Genomic DNA, 18563 nt, shown 5'->3' with positions numbered 1-18563 from the left:
AAACAAGAAGAGAGAAAATCACTGTGTCCTATAGTAAAACGGATGATACAAGTTAAATGCAAATTTCATTCAATAATGACGCCTTCTTGTCTGAGTTCTAAGAAATTGTAGATATTATTCAACAAATTTCATGTACACATTTTGGTACAATTAAATAACATTGTTCACTGTGACATGCTGTCTCGTTGTCATTTGAATGCCAATAATGAAGTAGTGTACTCTTAATTTGACACTTTTTCATAATATGTTTTTAATAAAGCAGGTTAAGTCTAAACTGATGCAGAACTGATGCAGGTGATGACCACGCTCAGCATATTTATCTGTATGATTCACAAAAACAAGTACATATGTCAGACAGTTTTGACCTTTTGCTCTTATCAATATGAGACAGCTGGAGCTTTATCTCATACTGTCTACCATCACTGGTTTGAGTGCAGCTTTTGAGTGTCACTTTTACCACTATTACTATTTATAGCTCTGCCATTCAACAAGAAAAAGATTTAATATTTAGGATTTTGTAACAAGAACAACCAGCATCTCCAGATTACTGCAAATAGGAAAAATTATGGTTCAGTGGCAGTAGTGTGTGTCCACTGGCAGTTATGGATCGCCCATCTATGTGCAGAGAGCATTTGTTGAGAAATGGCGGCGGTGTCAAAAATATGTGATGCAGCCAGTCCCACATATTTTTCTATGTGTTGTTATTAATCCATCAGCCAACTGTGGAGAAATTATAACATATGAAGTAATAAAGTAAAACTGAGTGTTAAAAACAGCTACTGTCTGTAGTTTTCATGCTGTATTTTTTTCATCTTTGATGGGTTTTTTGTGCTTTTCTCTTCTACTGTATGTGTCAATCAAGTATTCAACCAATGCGCAGTGTTGTCCACATTAAGCAATACAGTTGAGAGCATGCTCATGTTTGTACAAATCCCCTCTCTGTAGGCAAATACAATCACATAATCATAAGACTGTGTATTTTGAGAGGGGGTTGATGGTGCTTGTTCTATGGACTGCCTTCTAATAAGGATCTATAGTGTGGCACTCTTTATCTGACCCCAGGGGTTATGACCTTTGTGCTGAGACGAGCCAAAGCCTATTGACCAGCTGTTTCTACCACCATGTGTGCAGATACACACACACAGCACAGTCTGCTTCAATCAGGTTAGCACTAATGGTGAGGGAGCACCCAAACTGCTAACTGTGACTACATCGTAATAATCACCACCACAATATTCCAAAATTAGCACAATTCAACATCAGACTGTGAACTTGGCAGCTGGCAAGTTAATGTCCCATTTGAACGTGTTGGAGAACTGTGTTGTAATACATAACTTTACCAGGGAAGTCCTGTAAAAATTCAGGTATGCAAAGCTAATGCACAACAGCCACATATGAATTTCTGTTTTGTCTGCAAGAGCACTGGGGCTAAAAAGTCAAATTCATATTGACTTTTTGTCACCTGGAGACTAAAGCCATGATGAAGTATTATAAGTTTTCAGCATCAACATTTTGTGCACACTGCAAATTCAAGATGTTTTTTTTTTTCATTGTTTACTTTGTTCACTTTTTTTGCCTTTCCTGTTACATGATAACATCTCATGAAAGCCTCAGCCATGAGCACGGCAGCAGTTTAGCTCAAGGCTGTTTGACATCTTCACACGTATCTCATCACCAAATTTGCTCAGCAGCAACTATACACTGCCCAAACGATTTGTGAGGATTAAAATACACAACGTTGGGCTTTGTGGAAAGTACGGTTTTGTAATACCACAAGTTTCCCAATACAAAGCACAGAGTCAGGTTAAAAAAAATCTAGCAGATCCTGATAGCCTAATCAATACAATCACTCAGGCAGTCTAAATTAGATGTATCAGTGTGCAAATTGAAATCAAATGTAATCTACAGAAACAAGAATCAAATGTAATAAAATATATATATATCAATTTTGGCCTAATTTTTGTCTTATTACAAGTTGGTTTCTTTAGTAAATTTAGTAAATCGTCCACTCTTCTCTCACCCCAAATGGTTGCGGCAGATGCCCGCCCCTCCCTGAGCCTGCTTCTTCCTGTTAAACAGGAGTTTTCTTCTTCCCACTGTCGCGAAAGTGCTTGCTCATGATTGTTGGGCTTTTCTCTGTATGTATTATTGAAGGGTCTAATTTACAATATAAAGCGCCTTGAGGCGACTGATGTTATGATTTCACGTTGTATAAATAAAATTGAATTGAATTGAATACGAACTGGATGTGGTACAGGATCCTCCATTCACAGAGCAACAGCTCAATCTGCTCTGCTCTTTGCTCTGACAGCTTTCTCATTTGCCAGTGTTAATTGAAAGTCAATTTGGAACAGATGGCAGAGTTAAAAGATGCCCCATAATCCTCTCAGCAAAAGGCGTTAGGGAAGTGGGGGTAGGGAAGTATGCCTCTGGGTGATAGCACTACAATGTTATGACAGTAAAATGTTTCTCATAATGCTATAGCTTTGCTTTTCAACAGAGCACACAGTAGCATTTCAAAGTGAAATTGGTTCTCATTCACATGGTGGGTCAAACCTTTTATTTGTCACAAGCATGAGAGCAACCAAAGCTGATACTGATTTGAGTTTTAAAATATAATCTCATTAGTTGAAGTTTCCTGCAAATTTCTCTATTTTCATGCTGTAAAAAAATATAAACAATCTCACAACTGAAAACTTCAATGAACATTCAAAGAAACTATATACAATGGGATACATACATTTCACGTTCTTGGAAACAACTAGCTCCCTTCGGTGAAGTGATTTACTACACCTGACTGCCTCATTAAAGGTCAATACTCGCTGTGTATTTTCAATTTAATTTAGCTATATAGTGTCAAATCACAATAACAGTTAGGGGCGCTTTATATTGTAAGGTAAAGACCCTATAATAATAAAGAGACAACAAAGAAAACCACAAAAATCAGATGGGCCCCTTATAAGCAACCACTTTGGCTACAGTGGGAAGAAAAAAATTCTTTTGAACAGGAAGAAACCTCTGGCAGAGCCAGGGTCTTGGAGACCCATCTGCCATGACCGTCTGGGGCTGATGAGAGAGAGACAGGGCAAAGACTAGTCCCCATTATTATTGCTGTCACCTGTAGTAACCTTCGCACCTACAGCATAAAGTGGCAAGTATTTTAAGGAGAATATTCTAGAAGATTGACATATGTCATTGTGGTATTTTTCAGGGCCCAACATTTTATTAATTGTGCAAAACCTAGATATTCAAATAAAATAGTGTAGAGAGTATAGCAGTCTTTATAAAGACTTTTGTGGGTTTTCAAGAAATTACAGCTTTTCTGAGGTTCTGTTTACGCTTTTTAAAGATAAGTCAGTTGACCATCTTTCAGATAAAGTATATAGAATAATTGAAAAATTTGTGCTTACCTCGCGAACCTGCTAACAATGCTAATATTGAGTCATGATATTTTGTAATTTGAGGTAAGCTATGTTGTTAAATTGTATAAGAAAAGGTCCCCCGTTTATGTCATTATTAGGTAGCACTTTATCAGTTGTACAGTAAACCACTCTATACATTTTATAGTACCTAAAGCTATTCAAAATAGCTCATATTAATAAGCTAAAGTAAGTTTTGTTGCTAGCAACACTAACAACACAACAGTAGTAGTAGTTTTCCTTTGTAAATAAATACTAGTAACAGTTAATCCTCAAGTAACAACTAGTTTGGGTTGTGCAGCCCTTTTAGTTTAATGATTTATACTTAATGTCTTAATTTAACTGTGTGATTTAGCCACTTAGCTATTGCTGCTGAGAGTAGCATGTGAAAAAATAAACAAAATTAATTTCAGTCAAATCTGTAAACACAATGAGCATAGGGACTTGACTTCATTAGGTTTGAGAAATTCACACCATGTTCTGAAAAAATGAATGTTGAAACTAAACTAAAATATATTATTAAAAAAACATGGAAAATACAAAACTAATAGTTTAATGATCATATTCCATATACTGTAAACAAAAATAAGCAAAGAATATAAGAAAGAATTTTAACTAGCGCAGTCAGCCCAGCATCAAATGCATCTGGTAGTTAGTAAAAACAAATTTTTATATAAAAACTAGTTCCTGTGCTGCAACCAGATTATCTGTGCTTTATGAGCACTTGTGTAACACACATGGTAAGAGATGGTATAACTGGGTCAAGTAAGTATTAGCTTGGTTACAAATAGCTAGTTCTACTAGCTCCTGATCCACCAGTACAACTACAAACAGTAATGGAAAATGAAGAAAAAAGAAACACCAGTCATTATATTTTATTACCAGTATGCATTTATGTAGAGTAAAATACTTTCTATTTTTATTTTGAGTACTAATGTCACTAATAACTGTATTATTAAAGGACTGTTATCAATTGCACAATGCAGTTAGTCAGTTATTGTTCAGTAAGTATCAGTAAGAGCATATTGATACTGTCTGTATCGAGTGTATTTTTCTTTTATAGGGCTTATTTCAGACAGAGAATTTATTTATGTGTTATCCATATAATCGGATTGAATTTATGAAACATATTCCTCATTATTATAAAAATCTAATCACATGTTAGGATTCAGTGCTGACTGTAGAAACTATAGCTCACATGTGCCACAAACGGCAAGTTAATTCTCACCTCCTGTGAGGGTGACACACTTCTTACAACGCTAATCTATTTACAGAATGTAAATGCTCATGGAGAGACCAATCACAGCTTGATGCATTATTCAAAGAGACCAATCAGCATAATTAGAAGACCAATGTGACTTAAATTCTTTTTTCTCATCTCCAGACATGTTTACCGCTGTCTGTGCTCTTTCTGACCACTAATTGCATAAATGCATTTGTTTGTGCTTTGACAACAACTCCTCTAACTGTGACTAGTGTGGTTGAGTGATGTTTTGTTTCCTGTGCTCAAACTTGCACAATGCTCCTGCTAGCACTCAGCCTGCACACTGTATCTCTCCTCAGGCCATTCACAGAGATATTAATAAAAACAAATCCATCATCTTCTCTCGATTTGTCATTGTTTTACCTGCAGTGCTGACTGCAGTCTTTTCAGCTTTCCTATTCTGGAAATAGGAAAGCTTCCTATTTCCAGAATCCAGAATCCTTGCATCCTACTGTAATCATGCCTCAGCTTGCAAATATGTATCAACAGCTCTAGCATTAAAATGCTGATTTTAAATTCATGTAAAATAGATGGGCTTTGTTTTGCCAAATATATGTTGCCATGGGGACCTTTGTTGCTTATGTCTTGTTTGATAAAGAGCTGTGAGATTGAAAAGAAAATGTGATGATAATAATACTGATGCAGATGAAACTCCTGTAGTTCACCTAAACTAGCTGAGTGGAGGCTTAACAACTTTCCTGACTGGTGCAATGCATTAATCCTTATATGTCTACTTATCTCACAAATACCCTTGCAGCTCCCTCACTTAAACCACACAGAATATTTTCAGCAGTGAGAATGCTTTTGATGCAGACTTCCTCTATTTGGTGCTACATGTGAGACAGGGCAACTGTAGACCACGTCATAACTTTACTCTCCAAATATCATCGTGGGTTAATTTGTAAATATGGATTTCTGTCAGTGAGCCAAGCAGCAGCAGCAAATAGCACTTCAGTAGGTCTCTGACTGTTTGCTGTCTGAGGATACTTTTGTAATGACGACATTCATGTTAAAGGTCAGCCTGGTTTCTGCTGTAGGAAAACTCATCAGTACATAATCTAAAGAGCTGTTTGCAATATTGACAGTTATGACTTGACCAGAGAGCTCACTCAGTGAGTCATTCAATGCAGATCAATGTGTCTGACAGCTCTGGGCCTCTTCCTGTGATCACATGGAGCCCCTTAACTTAAGGTGCTTAAAGAAGTGGTGAAATGTAATTGATTATTACATTTTGATCATCAACAGTAGACTAGTTTGTGTTGTAAAACAGCACAATTTGGCACACAAGCAAATGCTAATTGATAAGCTGATGATTGAATGGTTTCACTCTTGATTGTGGATTTTGTAGATAATGATCTTCGATGATATCTAGGAATTTAAGCTGCAGATGTTAAACACAGCACATGTTTTGCAGGGAGAGTAACTGTGAAAGCAAAGGCACAATTAAAGGCTTTTATGTGTGCTAATGGTTTTGGATGCTTTGAGATATGTGCTGGCTGAGAGTGATGTGACGCTAAGATAACAGTGTGTAAATGTGTCTTGTTGCTGAAGGGTTTTTCTTGGGCCGCTGATGATAAAGGCGAACAAGGTCTTCCTGTCATGTGGTTGGCTGCATGTCAGTGAATGAACAAGTAAGACAGAGAATGGCCCTGTTCACGTAAGGAAAGCACACATACATTGCTGGTTTTAATTACGTCAGAGGCAAATGGGTGTGAAAGCAATGAAAATGTGGATTACAGCACGGGGTCACAGTCTTTCCACAGAGGGCCTGTTATCAGCACAGCACAGGCATGAATGTGCTCTCAATGCAAATGCCCTGGCCTCACAGTCCTCAGTCAACCTGTCTGCTGTTTGCAAATGATGAAACTGATAGTCAGTTCAACAGGTTTACAGTTTCTTTTTCATGCTCTGTTTGATCAGATCGAGTTTAACAACAAATTATTGAAAATGCAGATTTACAGTAAATTTACCCATAATTTCATACAAAGTAAAAGATTTGGTACAAACCATGTTGTATTTAGATTATTTTGTTATTATTGTGTTACTGTACTAACTTTCGCAATCGTGCAACAGTTACTAACAAAACAATTATTGTGTGTTTTTTTTGTTACTCATGCTACGAAAGTTCTTTGGTTATCAGAAAGATGACAAGATGTGCCTTTTCCTGCAAACTCACACTACAGTTACCTAACTCTAGTTCATGTGAAGGAAGGAGGTAAATAATAGAACTCTACAACTTTTACTATGAGAGGCTCTTTAATGTTTATTGCATGATAAAACAAGAACGTGATAGACAGGCCCAGGTCACAAATAATTACCCACTGGTGCTAACACTTAGCACCTGCATGATAGCATGCAGCACGTTAACACAAAGCTAGTAGCAAAGAACACTCCATGCAGACGCCAACCAAGCCAAGCTTAATGAGGAATGATGAGCACTCATTATCAACTTTCATGTCAGCTTTGTGATAATACATCAAAGGTGAAGGTAGGACAAATAACCTAGTATGTCTTTGGTAAAACAGAAGCACCCAGGAGAAACCCATGTGGGCACAGGGAGAACATACATCGCCATACAGAAAGGCCCCAGCTGACTTGAGCATTCAAGCCCAGAACCTTCATGCTGTTTGCATTTTTGCAATACGTCATAATGTTTAACCATTTTATACTTAAGATCCCTGAAGTATTTACAGCACATATTTGTAGCACGGTGACTCAGTCAGACAGTCATAGCTTTCAATCTCTTCTCTTCAGGACTGAGTCTACTTTGCTCCCAAAATGGTTTATGTAGTTAATGACTTTGTGGTATCTTTTCATGGTTATTTATGTGGGTCTCTCACGAACACGATGGAGTAGCCAAAAAGTCAACAAACTGTGGAAGGTTTAGTCCTGAAATAAATCTGAAACCCAAGCTGTAAGTCACAGTAGCTATGTTTACAGTAATGTTTCCTAACCACTTAGTTTTTAGTGTGCCTCCTTAACATACCTGTAGTACAGATGCAAATATGGCATCTGTATGTTAAATGTGGGCCAAAAGCTTGCTGAATCACATCCAACCTGCTAAAGTTCACTGGTTAACAGGTAAAAATAAATTGCCATGGGTCTGAACACATGGGCACATTTAAGCAGCTTGGCCAAATAAAAGACAGAGGCAAAAAAAAAAAAAAAAGACAGAATTACATCAGCGTTTTATACTCTGACCCTCAGGCCTTGAGTCAGGGAGACACAAAAGAGGACACAAGAGTAAGTCAGCTCTGCCACTGTGTTGCTGTGTTGACTCATTAGACATAGTACTAAAAATATAATTCAAATAGCAATGGAATTTTTGACTAGTGTCTGATTTTGGAATTTTCCTTCATGACCGTGAACATATTTTTAACATAAACTGATGCAGGAACGGTCCTCTTTGAGTGCTTCACTTGATGTTTAAGCAAAACCTACTGCCATTTACAGTCAGAAGTAACCATTTACTTTTTGTTTCCTCTAAATCGAACTGCTGTTAAAAATAGCCCTGACCAGTTGCAGTTTTTCCTCCTGTTGAAATTATATTTCCTGAAAACAGCAGTGCTCAGGTGTTTCATGACGTCATGGATCTCTGAGCCATTGTTAAAAATCAAAGCGTGTGACACCTGTAAAAATGTACAGCACCTGTAAAAATTTGTTTATTGAACTCACTGTTTGACATTTCAAGAAAACAAAGAATGCAGTCAGGGCTTGGGACATTATTTAGTTTATTATTTAGTTTAGTTCTTAAAAGAGAGTGATGAGAATATGATGCAGTTCAACTGAATTTAATTGAGTGTAAGTGCTGATTGAACTCTTTTAAGCAGAAATTCTGCTAATTGAACTCTTTTCAGCAGAAATTCTGCTGATTCACCTCTTTTCTGCAAAGTTTTCAGCCTTTTCACCTCTTAACAGCACAATTCTCAGCCGCTTCTGCTAATTTCAGCACAATTGTCAGTCTCTCCACCACTTCTTTGTGAGAAAGAGTTTGGTGCAATGAGATGAATAGCCGCATTGAGACCTGAAGGGCCAGGTTCGAATCCTGCTCAGGGCAATGTTGTTGTTTTTTTTTCTTTATTCAACCTTTTCAGCTTTTTTCAGCAGACATCTTTAACGTTAAGGCATCCACACAGCATTTTCGCAGGAAATGAAAAATTTTCTAGTTCTTTATTCCACTATTTACTAGTTACTTCCGTAGACTTTTTGGCACTCAACTACTCCCACAGTTTTTATCCGATTTTCGCCATTCAAACTTTAAAAAATTCTGCTCTTTCTGCTAATGTGTGCTATGACTTTTGGTGCTCATAACTTCTATACTTTTTGAGACGTTGCCCACAAAATTACAGATATAATGGTGACTTAGCTGCCCGTTGGATAAACCCATGGACCTTAGAAAAGATCAACACTAGTGATGTGACGTTCTGTATCGAGGCTTCGAAGCTTGTGTCGAGTAATTGAGGGAGCGTTTCCGCGATGCACGTATCGAGGCTTGCTTCATTTATGGGAGGAGCTGAAAATGATGACGTCCGAAGCCTCACTGCCCGGCTGTACCACGTGACTGGTTCATGAAGTGGTTCGAACTTTGCCGCGAGATATGACAGCGATATAAACCCCTCAGACTTCATTCAAAAATGTGGGTGTTTGATGGAGAGTTGCGGTTAGTGAGAGTTTGGAGACAGTTTGGAGGTTTATGAGAGTGAGGAGAGAAAGTCAGGAGAGAATGGAGCCAGCTAAGAAGAGGATGTCCTCCCCTGTGTGGGAACATTTTGATCCTCCCAACAAGGTATGTAAATTTCAGAAGATGTATTTTCATAATACTGATGGTGCAATACAATTTATGTTAAGCTGTCTTGACTTTTGTACAAGGTGAAGTGTTTGCTATGTGCCAGGGAGCTGGGATATAACAACAACACCTCATCCATGCTTAGGCACTACAGAGCTTTGCATGAGAATAAGGGGAACACCAATTGTGGAGCAAGACCAGGTCAGCCATCAAATGCAATGATAATATAGCATGCCGTAATGTTACTAAATGATATAACAATATTATACAACTGTTATAAGTTAAGTGTAAAGTAAAGTGTAAAGTGTGCGTGTTAGTCCCCATAGGGAAATAGTTCCTCTGCATTTAACCCATTCACCCAGTGAAGCAGTGGGCAGCCACCAATGCAGCGCCCGGGGAGCAGTGTGTAGGGATGGTACCTTGCTCAGGGGTACCTCAGGGTAGCCGTTCAGTGGAGTCGAACCCCCGACCTTCCAATCAAGGGGCCACCACTCTACCTACTGAGCTATCCCTGCCCCTGTGTGTGATATTTATATTTGTGCTTTGTCTTTATTGTCTTTCCTCAGGAGAACAATCTCAAATAGCTGAAGACCTGGTTAGCATGGTGATTGAGGACTCCTAGCCATTTAGCATTGTGGAGGACAAAGGATTCAAAAGATTTGTTAAATCATTAAATCCTAGCTATGTTCTCCCCACTAAAAAGGTCATAAAAGCAGTGAAACTTCAGTTTTTACAGAATGAAATGTGAACAGGCAGGACTGAGGCTCAAAGCCTCAGTGTGTAGCTGTCCATACCTAAACGTTACAAAAGCACAACCACTGTCCACACCCCAACCACACCTCACCTCACAGTAAATGATCATTTCCATTTTAAGCATTTCCAAATAATCATTTTCCATACTGCCAGTATAAATATACACAGTATACTGCCATCACTACAATATACATGTTTTACACACTCCTTTTGTTGTTGACATTTACAGGCTGTGTGCAAAAGGCCACACTCTTCAAATTCATGCCAACTAATATTTTTACGTCCAGTAGGTGTCCTACTAGAGCAAATGAAGCTTCAAGAAGCTTTGCGCTGGGATGAACCAATTGGATGAAAAGCTTCAGTGCTTCATGAAGCTTCATCTACCCATCACTAATCAACAATACTCGGATGTAAGCACCCGTGTATAACACAATAGGCAAAATTACGCTTGCTAACCTTTCCACATCACAGGCTTCTCATTAAATAAACATTTTTTTCAAATACTCACCATGATCTGAGACCGTTTAAATATTTTGTTACTCTGAAAATATGGCAGTATGAAGCTAAACCTTTAGCTTGACGGCTAAAGCAATGCTAAGATTTACACGGAAACGATCAGCGGACATCGTTAAAGTACTATTGGTCTACATTCTTCTTCTGTGGTAGCAGCCTGGGCAGAGTAACAGCCAACTTTAAACTGCGCCATCTGTTGGCACAAATTACAGTAGAAAACATTATTGCGACAACACGTTTTTTGGGGAAAAATAACAGAGATTGAAACTTTATTGATAATTTGTCCAAATTGAAAAATGCCCTCCTCCAAAAATATCACGTGACAACCCCATTGCCTTACAGAATTATGACGTCACACACATGTAGAATCTTACCACCATTCTGATCCTTTGATCCTTTGAGCCAAAAATCTATAAATAGCGGTGAAGAGCAACGACTTTTAGTCCGTTTCTCGCAGCATTGATGTGTGCAGCATTGAACCGTTCGCCAGAAAAGCCTTTTGAAATATTTGGATCCTTTGCAATTCTAACTGTATCCAGACCCAAGATGTCTCAAACAAATCCAAAGGGACAAGAAGTTGACCCCTACACTCTTCCCTGGGATGAGCCACTAGACTCTTCCCTTTCCTCTCTTCCTTGGTGTGACCAAGTCGAACTAGAGGAAAAGCGTTTGGAAGAAATGGAGGATGAAGCGCTCAGAAACACCGAGAAGATTAAGTTCTTGATGGAGGAAAATGAGCAAAAGAGCGCTCAGCTAAAAAAGTTGTCATACCAGCTTCAAGAAAAGGAAGCTATTATTGAGGAGAAACAACAAGATCTCCATGACATGGACAAAAAGAACCAGGAGCTCCAAGGAAAGCTTGATGAAGCCCTGCAACAAAATAAAAAACTTGTCCAAGAGAAAAAACAAGACGGCACGAAGAAGAGAGGGCTGTACAGCAATCTCCAAGAAATGGAGCTAATGTACAGTGTATACAAAAAAAAGCTTGATCGCACACTGCTAGAAAATGAAAAGCTTCTCCAAGAAAAAAGGCAACAGGAGTTAAAAGAGAAAGAAATGCATTCCAAGCTTCAGAGCATCAAGCAACACAATGAAAGCTTGCAAGGAAAGCTTGATGAAGCTCTTCGACAAAATAGAAAACTCCTCCAAGAGAAGAAAGAAGATGGCATGAAGAAGAGAGGGCTGCACAGCAACCTCCGAGACATGGAGCTAAAGTACAATGTTGACAAAAAAAGGCTTGATCGCACAGAGCAAGCAAATGAGAAGCTCCTCCAAGAGAAAAGGGAACAAGAAAGCAAACAAAAAGAAATGGATTCCAATCTTCAGAGCATCAAGCAACAAAATGAAAGCTTGCAAGGAAAGCTCGATGAAGCTCTGCGACAAAATAAAGCAATCCTTCAAGAGAAAGAGCAGCTGGACAGAAAGCAGGGAGACATGGAGTGCCAACTCCAGCTCATGGAGGGAAACGACAGGATGCTGCAGGTAAAGTTCAATGAGACACTGCACAAATATCAAGACCTGCTTCAAGAAAGAGAACAGCTGGTCAGTAAGCAGAGAGAAGAAAAACTTCTTCTCCAGGAGTTTGAGAAGAACAACCAAAACCTGCAAGAACTTTACAACAAACTGAAGTTCAAAGCATCTGAGCTGGAAGGAGAAAATGAAAAACTACAAAAACAGGAGGTAACATCTAAAGTGCTGACAGAAAGGTTGGAAGAAAAACAAGGCGAAAAAGAAGAAGTGGTGAAAAAATGCAACAAGCTGCAGAAGCAAAACACCGAAACAATCGAGGAGCTGATCCTCATCCTTGAGAAAAAGCAGAAAAAGAAAAAACGCTTCTGCTTCTTCTCGAGGAAGAACACTCCTTCTCTCACTACTGCCAATGTCACCTCTTCTTCCCCCACCTCTATTCCAGCTTAATTCCCCCCCCCCCCCCCCCCCTTAACTACTAACACCTCTCCCATCTCCCTCCCCTCTCTTCACAGTCACCCCCCAACCAGTCCCGACAGTTGACTGCCCCCTCTAGAGCCTGGTTCTGTCATAGGTTTCTTCCTTTAATTTTAAAGGGAGTTTTTCCTATCCACTGTCGCCTAGTGCTTGCTCGGAGGGGATTGTTGGGGTTTTCTCTCCTCTCTCCCTTTACATCCCACCCACCTTCTCTTTTTTCTTAATAATTGAACAATTAAAAACAATTGGCTGCTAATTAAATGTGTCAAATCAATGTCTTTATTCAAGAATACAAGAAATGGGTAATAGCTGCATGTGTGTTTGTGTGTGTGCATAATATGCATACTTTACGTGTTGGATCCAAATCCCACAAGGAATTAAATAAAACAAGAAGACAAACAAAAACAAATATTTCTCTCCCTTCCCAGGTCAGGAATCAGGATGAGGAAGAAATGAGGTCAGATCAGTGCAGGTTTTTGCACTACTGACAGAAAGTTTCTGCTGATTAAAAAAAGTATGTCGATATTTCTGAAATACATTTGCAAACAAATAACTTTGACAACTTGTGTTTTTTCATAAAAGAAAAAAGAAAAATCAGAGAGCAGAGCTGGTAAAACAGCTTAGCTCCGCAGGTTACAGGAGATCAGATGCCAAATACTTTTCATGACAGTCTTCGTTATTGCATAAATCTCCCCTTTTATCATTGATCAGTAAATCACTGCATATACATTCATCTAACCGTTATAATTTCATGAGTAAAGATTCTCAGATGACTGAATGGCGGTTTTAGTAAATGTTGAACTTTATTGTGATTTCTATTTTTAGAATCAATAGCACACATTTTGATTTAGTTTTGCAAGCTGCTGATTTCACACAGATCCACTGCCCAAACGTGCCTTTGAGTTTTTCATCATTTAACAAGAATAGGCTCAGGCAATCATTGTGTAATTAGGCTTTGGGAAGGTCTGGGGACAGGTATGATGGTGGTGGTTTTAAAGCACTGTGGCACAACAGCTTGACTCAGGGAGATGTTAAAGATGCCCGCTAGGACATCAGTCAGCTGGTCAGCACGGGCTCCGAGCACGCGTCCAGGTATATTGTCTGGTCCAGCAACTTTGTGTGGGTTGACTTTAGTGAGAGTCCTTCTCACACTGGCCGTGGACAGGGACAGCACTTGGTTGTCTGGCAAGGGGCTGGCCCTCTATAGTCCATCTTGCGTCCCACTTAAACAAGTGCGTGTTCACACTGCCCCTGGATGTCCTGGCCTCTGAGGTTAAGGTGTACGGCTCCTGGTTGTCAACTGACCAATTTATCATGGCAAAGTCTGTGGTGGACAAAAGATAAGAGGCTGATTATAAAAATGATCCATGCACGCCTTATGACCTACAGCATGTACAGTTAACACAGCTAAATGGCTGTGAAATTGTAAAATTACTTTTGAAATAAAGCTATTCAAAGTCAATTAACTGTGACTATAATAATAGCAATGTTAGCCAGCAAACAAAGCGTTAGCACTAATTAAAATAAGCTGCTAGGTGATGTTACCGTTTCAAGTTCTCTCATTGTTTGACATGTAGGGCAGATATTTTGGTGACACTGAGATTAGCCAGACACTAAACAGCAGTGTAATATCAACGCTAGATTAGATGTTTTCTAATCCGATAAAATGACATTATTCCTGTTTATAGAAGATGTTTGTCGTCTGTTTGTTTGACTGACAGGAACAGGAAATAGTGGTTGGAAATTACTGTTGGCGTTACATGAGGGTAAAGAAGGGCTTTAAGCACCTGGGTAAAAACTGGACCCATGATGAAACACTACAACAAGTACAACATATTCTTCAGTTTTAATATGTGACCATACTGTGCAGACTGCTGATGAGTTACACGGTTACATTTCATTAGTCATTGTTAAACTAAAGTGGTAAGCAGTTACTTTATCCTTTCACTTAAAATTTCCAGGAAAAACACTACCTTGGCTACTTTTGTGCTTACATTTGATCTATGCTGGGTCACTACTTTTGCACTATAATGCTGCTGCTGACACCTTGGTTCACACTGACAATTAGAAAAAAGCTGATATGAAAAGAAGGATGGAAAATGCCTGGAATTTAGTTACACTTGCAAATACTGCTGCCTCCAAACTGCAAGCATCAATAAAATGTTACAGTATTGTTTTCTATATCTGTGCATATATCCTTATTGGTAGTTTTCTCGAAATAGAAGATCTTCATTTTTAAAAAAGAAAATCTCTGATAACATTGCTGAAGCTAGCGCCCACCCCTACTGCGCGTACTGCAAATATAAAACTGATATATACTTACATCATGAAGCAGTTGATGTTTGGTTTCTGACAAATACAGTAAAGAGGTGCGTTCTCCCCCTCCATACCAGTGTTCTCAGGCACTGGTACATGGTCAGTGTCAGACACTTCACTGTCCTACAACATACCACATAGGACCACATTAGAAATGACATGTATGTAGACATGCTAATTATACCTGGCTAAATGGATGCAGTAACAAAATGTTACTTAACTACTCTAGTTATTAGTTTCCAGATGTGTGCAGTTGCTCCAGTCTTACTGACAGTATACTGTTTCAAACACCAGTGCCAACATTTTATTTTTTAAATCTTAGTATGATTCTGCACCAAGACTTGTGGCCTGTTGCTCGGTAACTTATTGTCTGACTACATTAACTACAGTTCATAAACATCATTCATTTTCTCCTACTTATTTTATTCAGGTTGTATTCCAGCTGTCATAGGGCAAAAGTACACCCTGGACAGGTCGCCAGTCTGTTGGAGGGTTATTAGAGAGACTCAGACAACCACTCACACCAACAGCCAACTAACCTAACCCCGCGCATGTCTTTGGAGTTCAACACCAGTCTGGCCGAATCACAGATAAGCAGGGTGTCTGTGCTGCAGAGCACAGCTGTGTCAGAGACTCTTGACATCAATGTAGCGTTAAGGATGCGGAGCGATGGGTGCACTAACGTAATGAAATTATGAGAGTGATCGTCATTGTCTCTATGTTGTTGCGCCCTTATTCGTATTACTGAAACCATATATCTATTCTAGCTCACCCTAAAACTGTGGATAAAATTAATCTGTTAATAAACGTGGTCAATTATTTGGGAATGTTCTGGCAAGAACGTCGCATTCTTCCGGTGGGGAAACTAATCATAATACATAGTAATTATAATAACAATAATAAATATAATCACCGGTAAAGTCAGTTAGCGAACACTACTGGCATGTAATGCCAATGACGACCATTTCACAAACTGTCGAAAATGCTCAAAATGTTGTCGGCACCAAAAGTGAAGGGCTGACAGTTGTGTTATATACGAACCGTAAGCGCTAATGTTGGTTAGCATCAGCTAAAGCGAGGAAGTTTGACACTTGCAGAGGCAGTGAACGCAGAGAGAGCTTAAAACGCATTGTGTGGTTTTTTAGTCTTTGCTTCGTTGCTTTGGGATTTTTTTTTTGCATTAAGACGTTGCCCACAAAATTACAGATATAACGGTGACTTAGCTGCTCGTTGGATAAACCCATGGACCTTAGAAAAGATCAACAATACTCGGATGTAAGCACCCGTGTATAACACAATAGGCAAAATTACGCTTGCTAACCTTTCCACATCACAGGCTTCTCATTAAATAAACATTTTTTTCAAATACTCACCATGATCTGAGACCGTTTAAATATTTTGTTACTCTGAAAATATGGCAGTATGAAGCTAAACCTTTAGCTTGACGGCTAAAGCAATGCTAAGATTTACACGGAAACGATCAGCGGACATCGTTAAAGTACTATTGGTCTACATTCTTCTTCTGTGGTAGCAGCCTGGGCAGAGTAACAGCCAACTTTAAACTGCGCCATCTGTTGGCACAAATTACAGTAGAAAACATTATTGCGACAACACGTTTTTTGGGGAAAAATAACAGAGATTGAAACTTTATTGATAATTTGTCCAAATTGAAAAATGCCCTCCTCCAAAAATATCACGTGACAACCCCATTGCCTTACAGAATTATGACGTCACACACATGTAGAATCTTACCACCATTCTGATCCTTTGATCCTTTGAGCCAAAAATCTATAAATAGCGGTGAAGAGCAACGACTTTTAGTCCGTTTCTCGCAGCATTGATGTGTGCAGCATTGAACCGTTCGCCAGAAAAGCCTTTTGAAATATTTGGATCCTTTGCAATTCTAACTGTATCCAGACCCAAGATGTCTCAAACAAATCCAAAGGGACAAGAAGTTGACCCCTACACTCTTCCCTGGGATGAGCCACTAGACTCTTCCCTTTCCTCTCTTCCTTGGTGTGACCAAGTCGAACTAGAGGAAAAGCGTTTGGAAGAAATGGAGGATGAAGCGCTCAGAAACACCGAGAAGATTAAGTTCTTGATGGAGGAAAATGAGCAAAAGAGCGCTCAGCTAAAAAAGTTGTCATACCAGCTTCAAGAAAAGGAAGCTATTATTGAGGAGAAACAACAAGATCTCCATGACATGGACAAAAAGAACCAGGAGCTCCAAGGAAAGCTTGATGAAGCCCTGCAACAAAATAAAAAACTTGTCCAAGAGAAAAAACAAGACGGCACGAAGAAGAGAGGGCTGTACAGCAATCTCCAAGAAATGGAGCTAATGTACAGTGTATACAAAAAAAAGCTTGATCGCACACTGCTAGAAAATGAAAAGCTTCTCCAAGAAAAAAGGCAACAGGAGTTAAAAGAGAAAGAAATGCATTCCAAGCTTCAGAGCATCAAGCAACACAATGAAAGCTTGCAAGGAAAGCTTGATGAAGCTCTTCGACAAAATAGAAAACTCCTCCAAGAGAAGAAAGAAGATGGCATGAAGAAGAGAGGGCTGCACAGCAACCTCCGAGACATGGAGCTAAAGTACAATGTTGACAAAAAAAGGCTTGATCGCACAGAGCAAGCAAATGAGAAGCTCCTCCAAGAGAAAAGGGAACAAGAAAGCAAACAAAAAGAAATGGATTCCAATCTTCAGAGCATCAAGCAACAAAATGAAAGCTTGCAAGGAAAGCTCGATGAAGCTCTGCGACAAAATAAAGCAGTCCTTCAAGAGAAAGAGCAGCTGGACAGAAAGCAGGGAGACATGGAGTGCCAACTCCAGCTCATGGAGGGAAATGACAGGATGCTGCAGGTAAAGTTCAATGAGACACTGCACAAATATCAAGACCTGCTTCAAGAAAGAGAACAGCTGGTCAGTAAGCAGAGAGAAGAAAAACTTCTTCTCCAGGAGTTTGAGAAGAACAACCAAAACCTGCAAGAACTTTACAACAAACTGAAGTTCAAAGCATCTGAGCTGGAAGGAGAAAATGAAAAACTACAAAAACAGGAGGTAACATCTAAAGTGCTGACAGAAAGGTTGGAAGAAAAACAAGGCGAAAAAGAAGAAGTGGTGAAAAAATGCAACAAGCTGCAGAAGCAAAACACCGAAACAATCGAGGAGCTGATCCTCATCCTTGAGAAAAAGCAGAAAAAGAAAAAACGCTTCTGCTTCTTCTCGAGGAAGAACACTCCTTCTCTCACTACTGCCAATGTCACCTCTTCTTCCCCCACCTCTATTCCAGCTTAATTCCCCCCCCCCCCCCTTAACTACTAACACCTCTCCCATCTCCCTCCCCTCTCTTCACAGTCACCCCCCAACCAGTCCCGACAGTTGACTGCCCCCTCTAGAGCCTGGTTCTGTCATAGGTTTCTTCCTTTAATTTTAAAGGGAGTTTTTCCTATCCACTGTCGCCTAGTGCTTGCTCGGAGGGGATTGTTGGGGTTTTCTCTCCTCTCTCCCTTTACATCCCACCCACCTTCTCTTTTTTCTTAACAATTGAACAATTAAAAACAATTGGCT

The 18563-nt window shown here is 39.3% G+C and overlaps 2 protein-coding genes and 1 long non-coding RNA gene across 4 annotated transcripts; 2 read left to right on the top strand and 1 right to left on the bottom strand.

Moving 5' to 3' along the window:
• Positions 1-11144: 11144 nt before the first annotated feature.
• LOC147336218 (uncharacterized) lies at positions 11145-12654 on the top strand. The gene has a single exon (XM_086285275.1). It carries the CDS (start codon positions 11198-11200, stop codon positions 12650-12652), a length of 1455 nt encoding a protein of 484 aa, XP_086141401.1. The 5' UTR covers positions 11145-11197; the 3' UTR covers positions 12653-12654.
• Positions 12655-12935: 281 nt separating this feature from the next.
• Positions 12936-16534, bottom strand: LOC147336217 (uncharacterized). Of its 2 annotated transcripts, none has more exons than XR_015128220.1 (3): positions 16369-16534; positions 15003-15118; positions 12936-14003 (listed from the first exon to the last, which is right to left on the bottom strand). It is a non-coding gene; the product is annotated as an uncharacterized LOC147336217 (long non-coding RNA). The 2 variants fall into 2 exon arrangements; XR_015128221.1 differs by lacking the exon at positions 16369-16534 and adding an exon at positions 15909-16337.
• A 248-nt stretch (positions 16535-16782) lies between these two features.
• On the top strand, positions 16783-18560 carry LOC147336216 (uncharacterized). The gene has a single exon (XM_086285274.1). The coding sequence runs from the start codon at positions 16836-16838 to the stop codon at positions 18288-18290; it is 1455 nt and encodes a 484-aa protein (XP_086141400.1). The 5' UTR covers positions 16783-16835; the 3' UTR covers positions 18291-18560.
• The last annotated feature ends 3 nt before the right edge of the window (positions 18561-18563 follow it).

This window comes from Aulonocara sp. 'chitande type north' Nkhata Bay, linkage group LG3 (genome assembly GCF_057382095.1).
Source record: "Aulonocara sp. 'chitande type north' Nkhata Bay isolate Kocher_YH1m ecotype deep benthic linkage group LG3, A_spYH_male_GT1.1, whole genome shotgun sequence".
Taxonomy (NCBI): Eukaryota; Metazoa; Chordata; class Actinopteri; order Cichliformes; family Cichlidae; genus Aulonocara; species Aulonocara sp. 'chitande type north' Nkhata Bay.
Note: the sequence above shows the minus strand (reverse complement) of the source record. Positions and strands in the feature narration are given on the sequence as shown.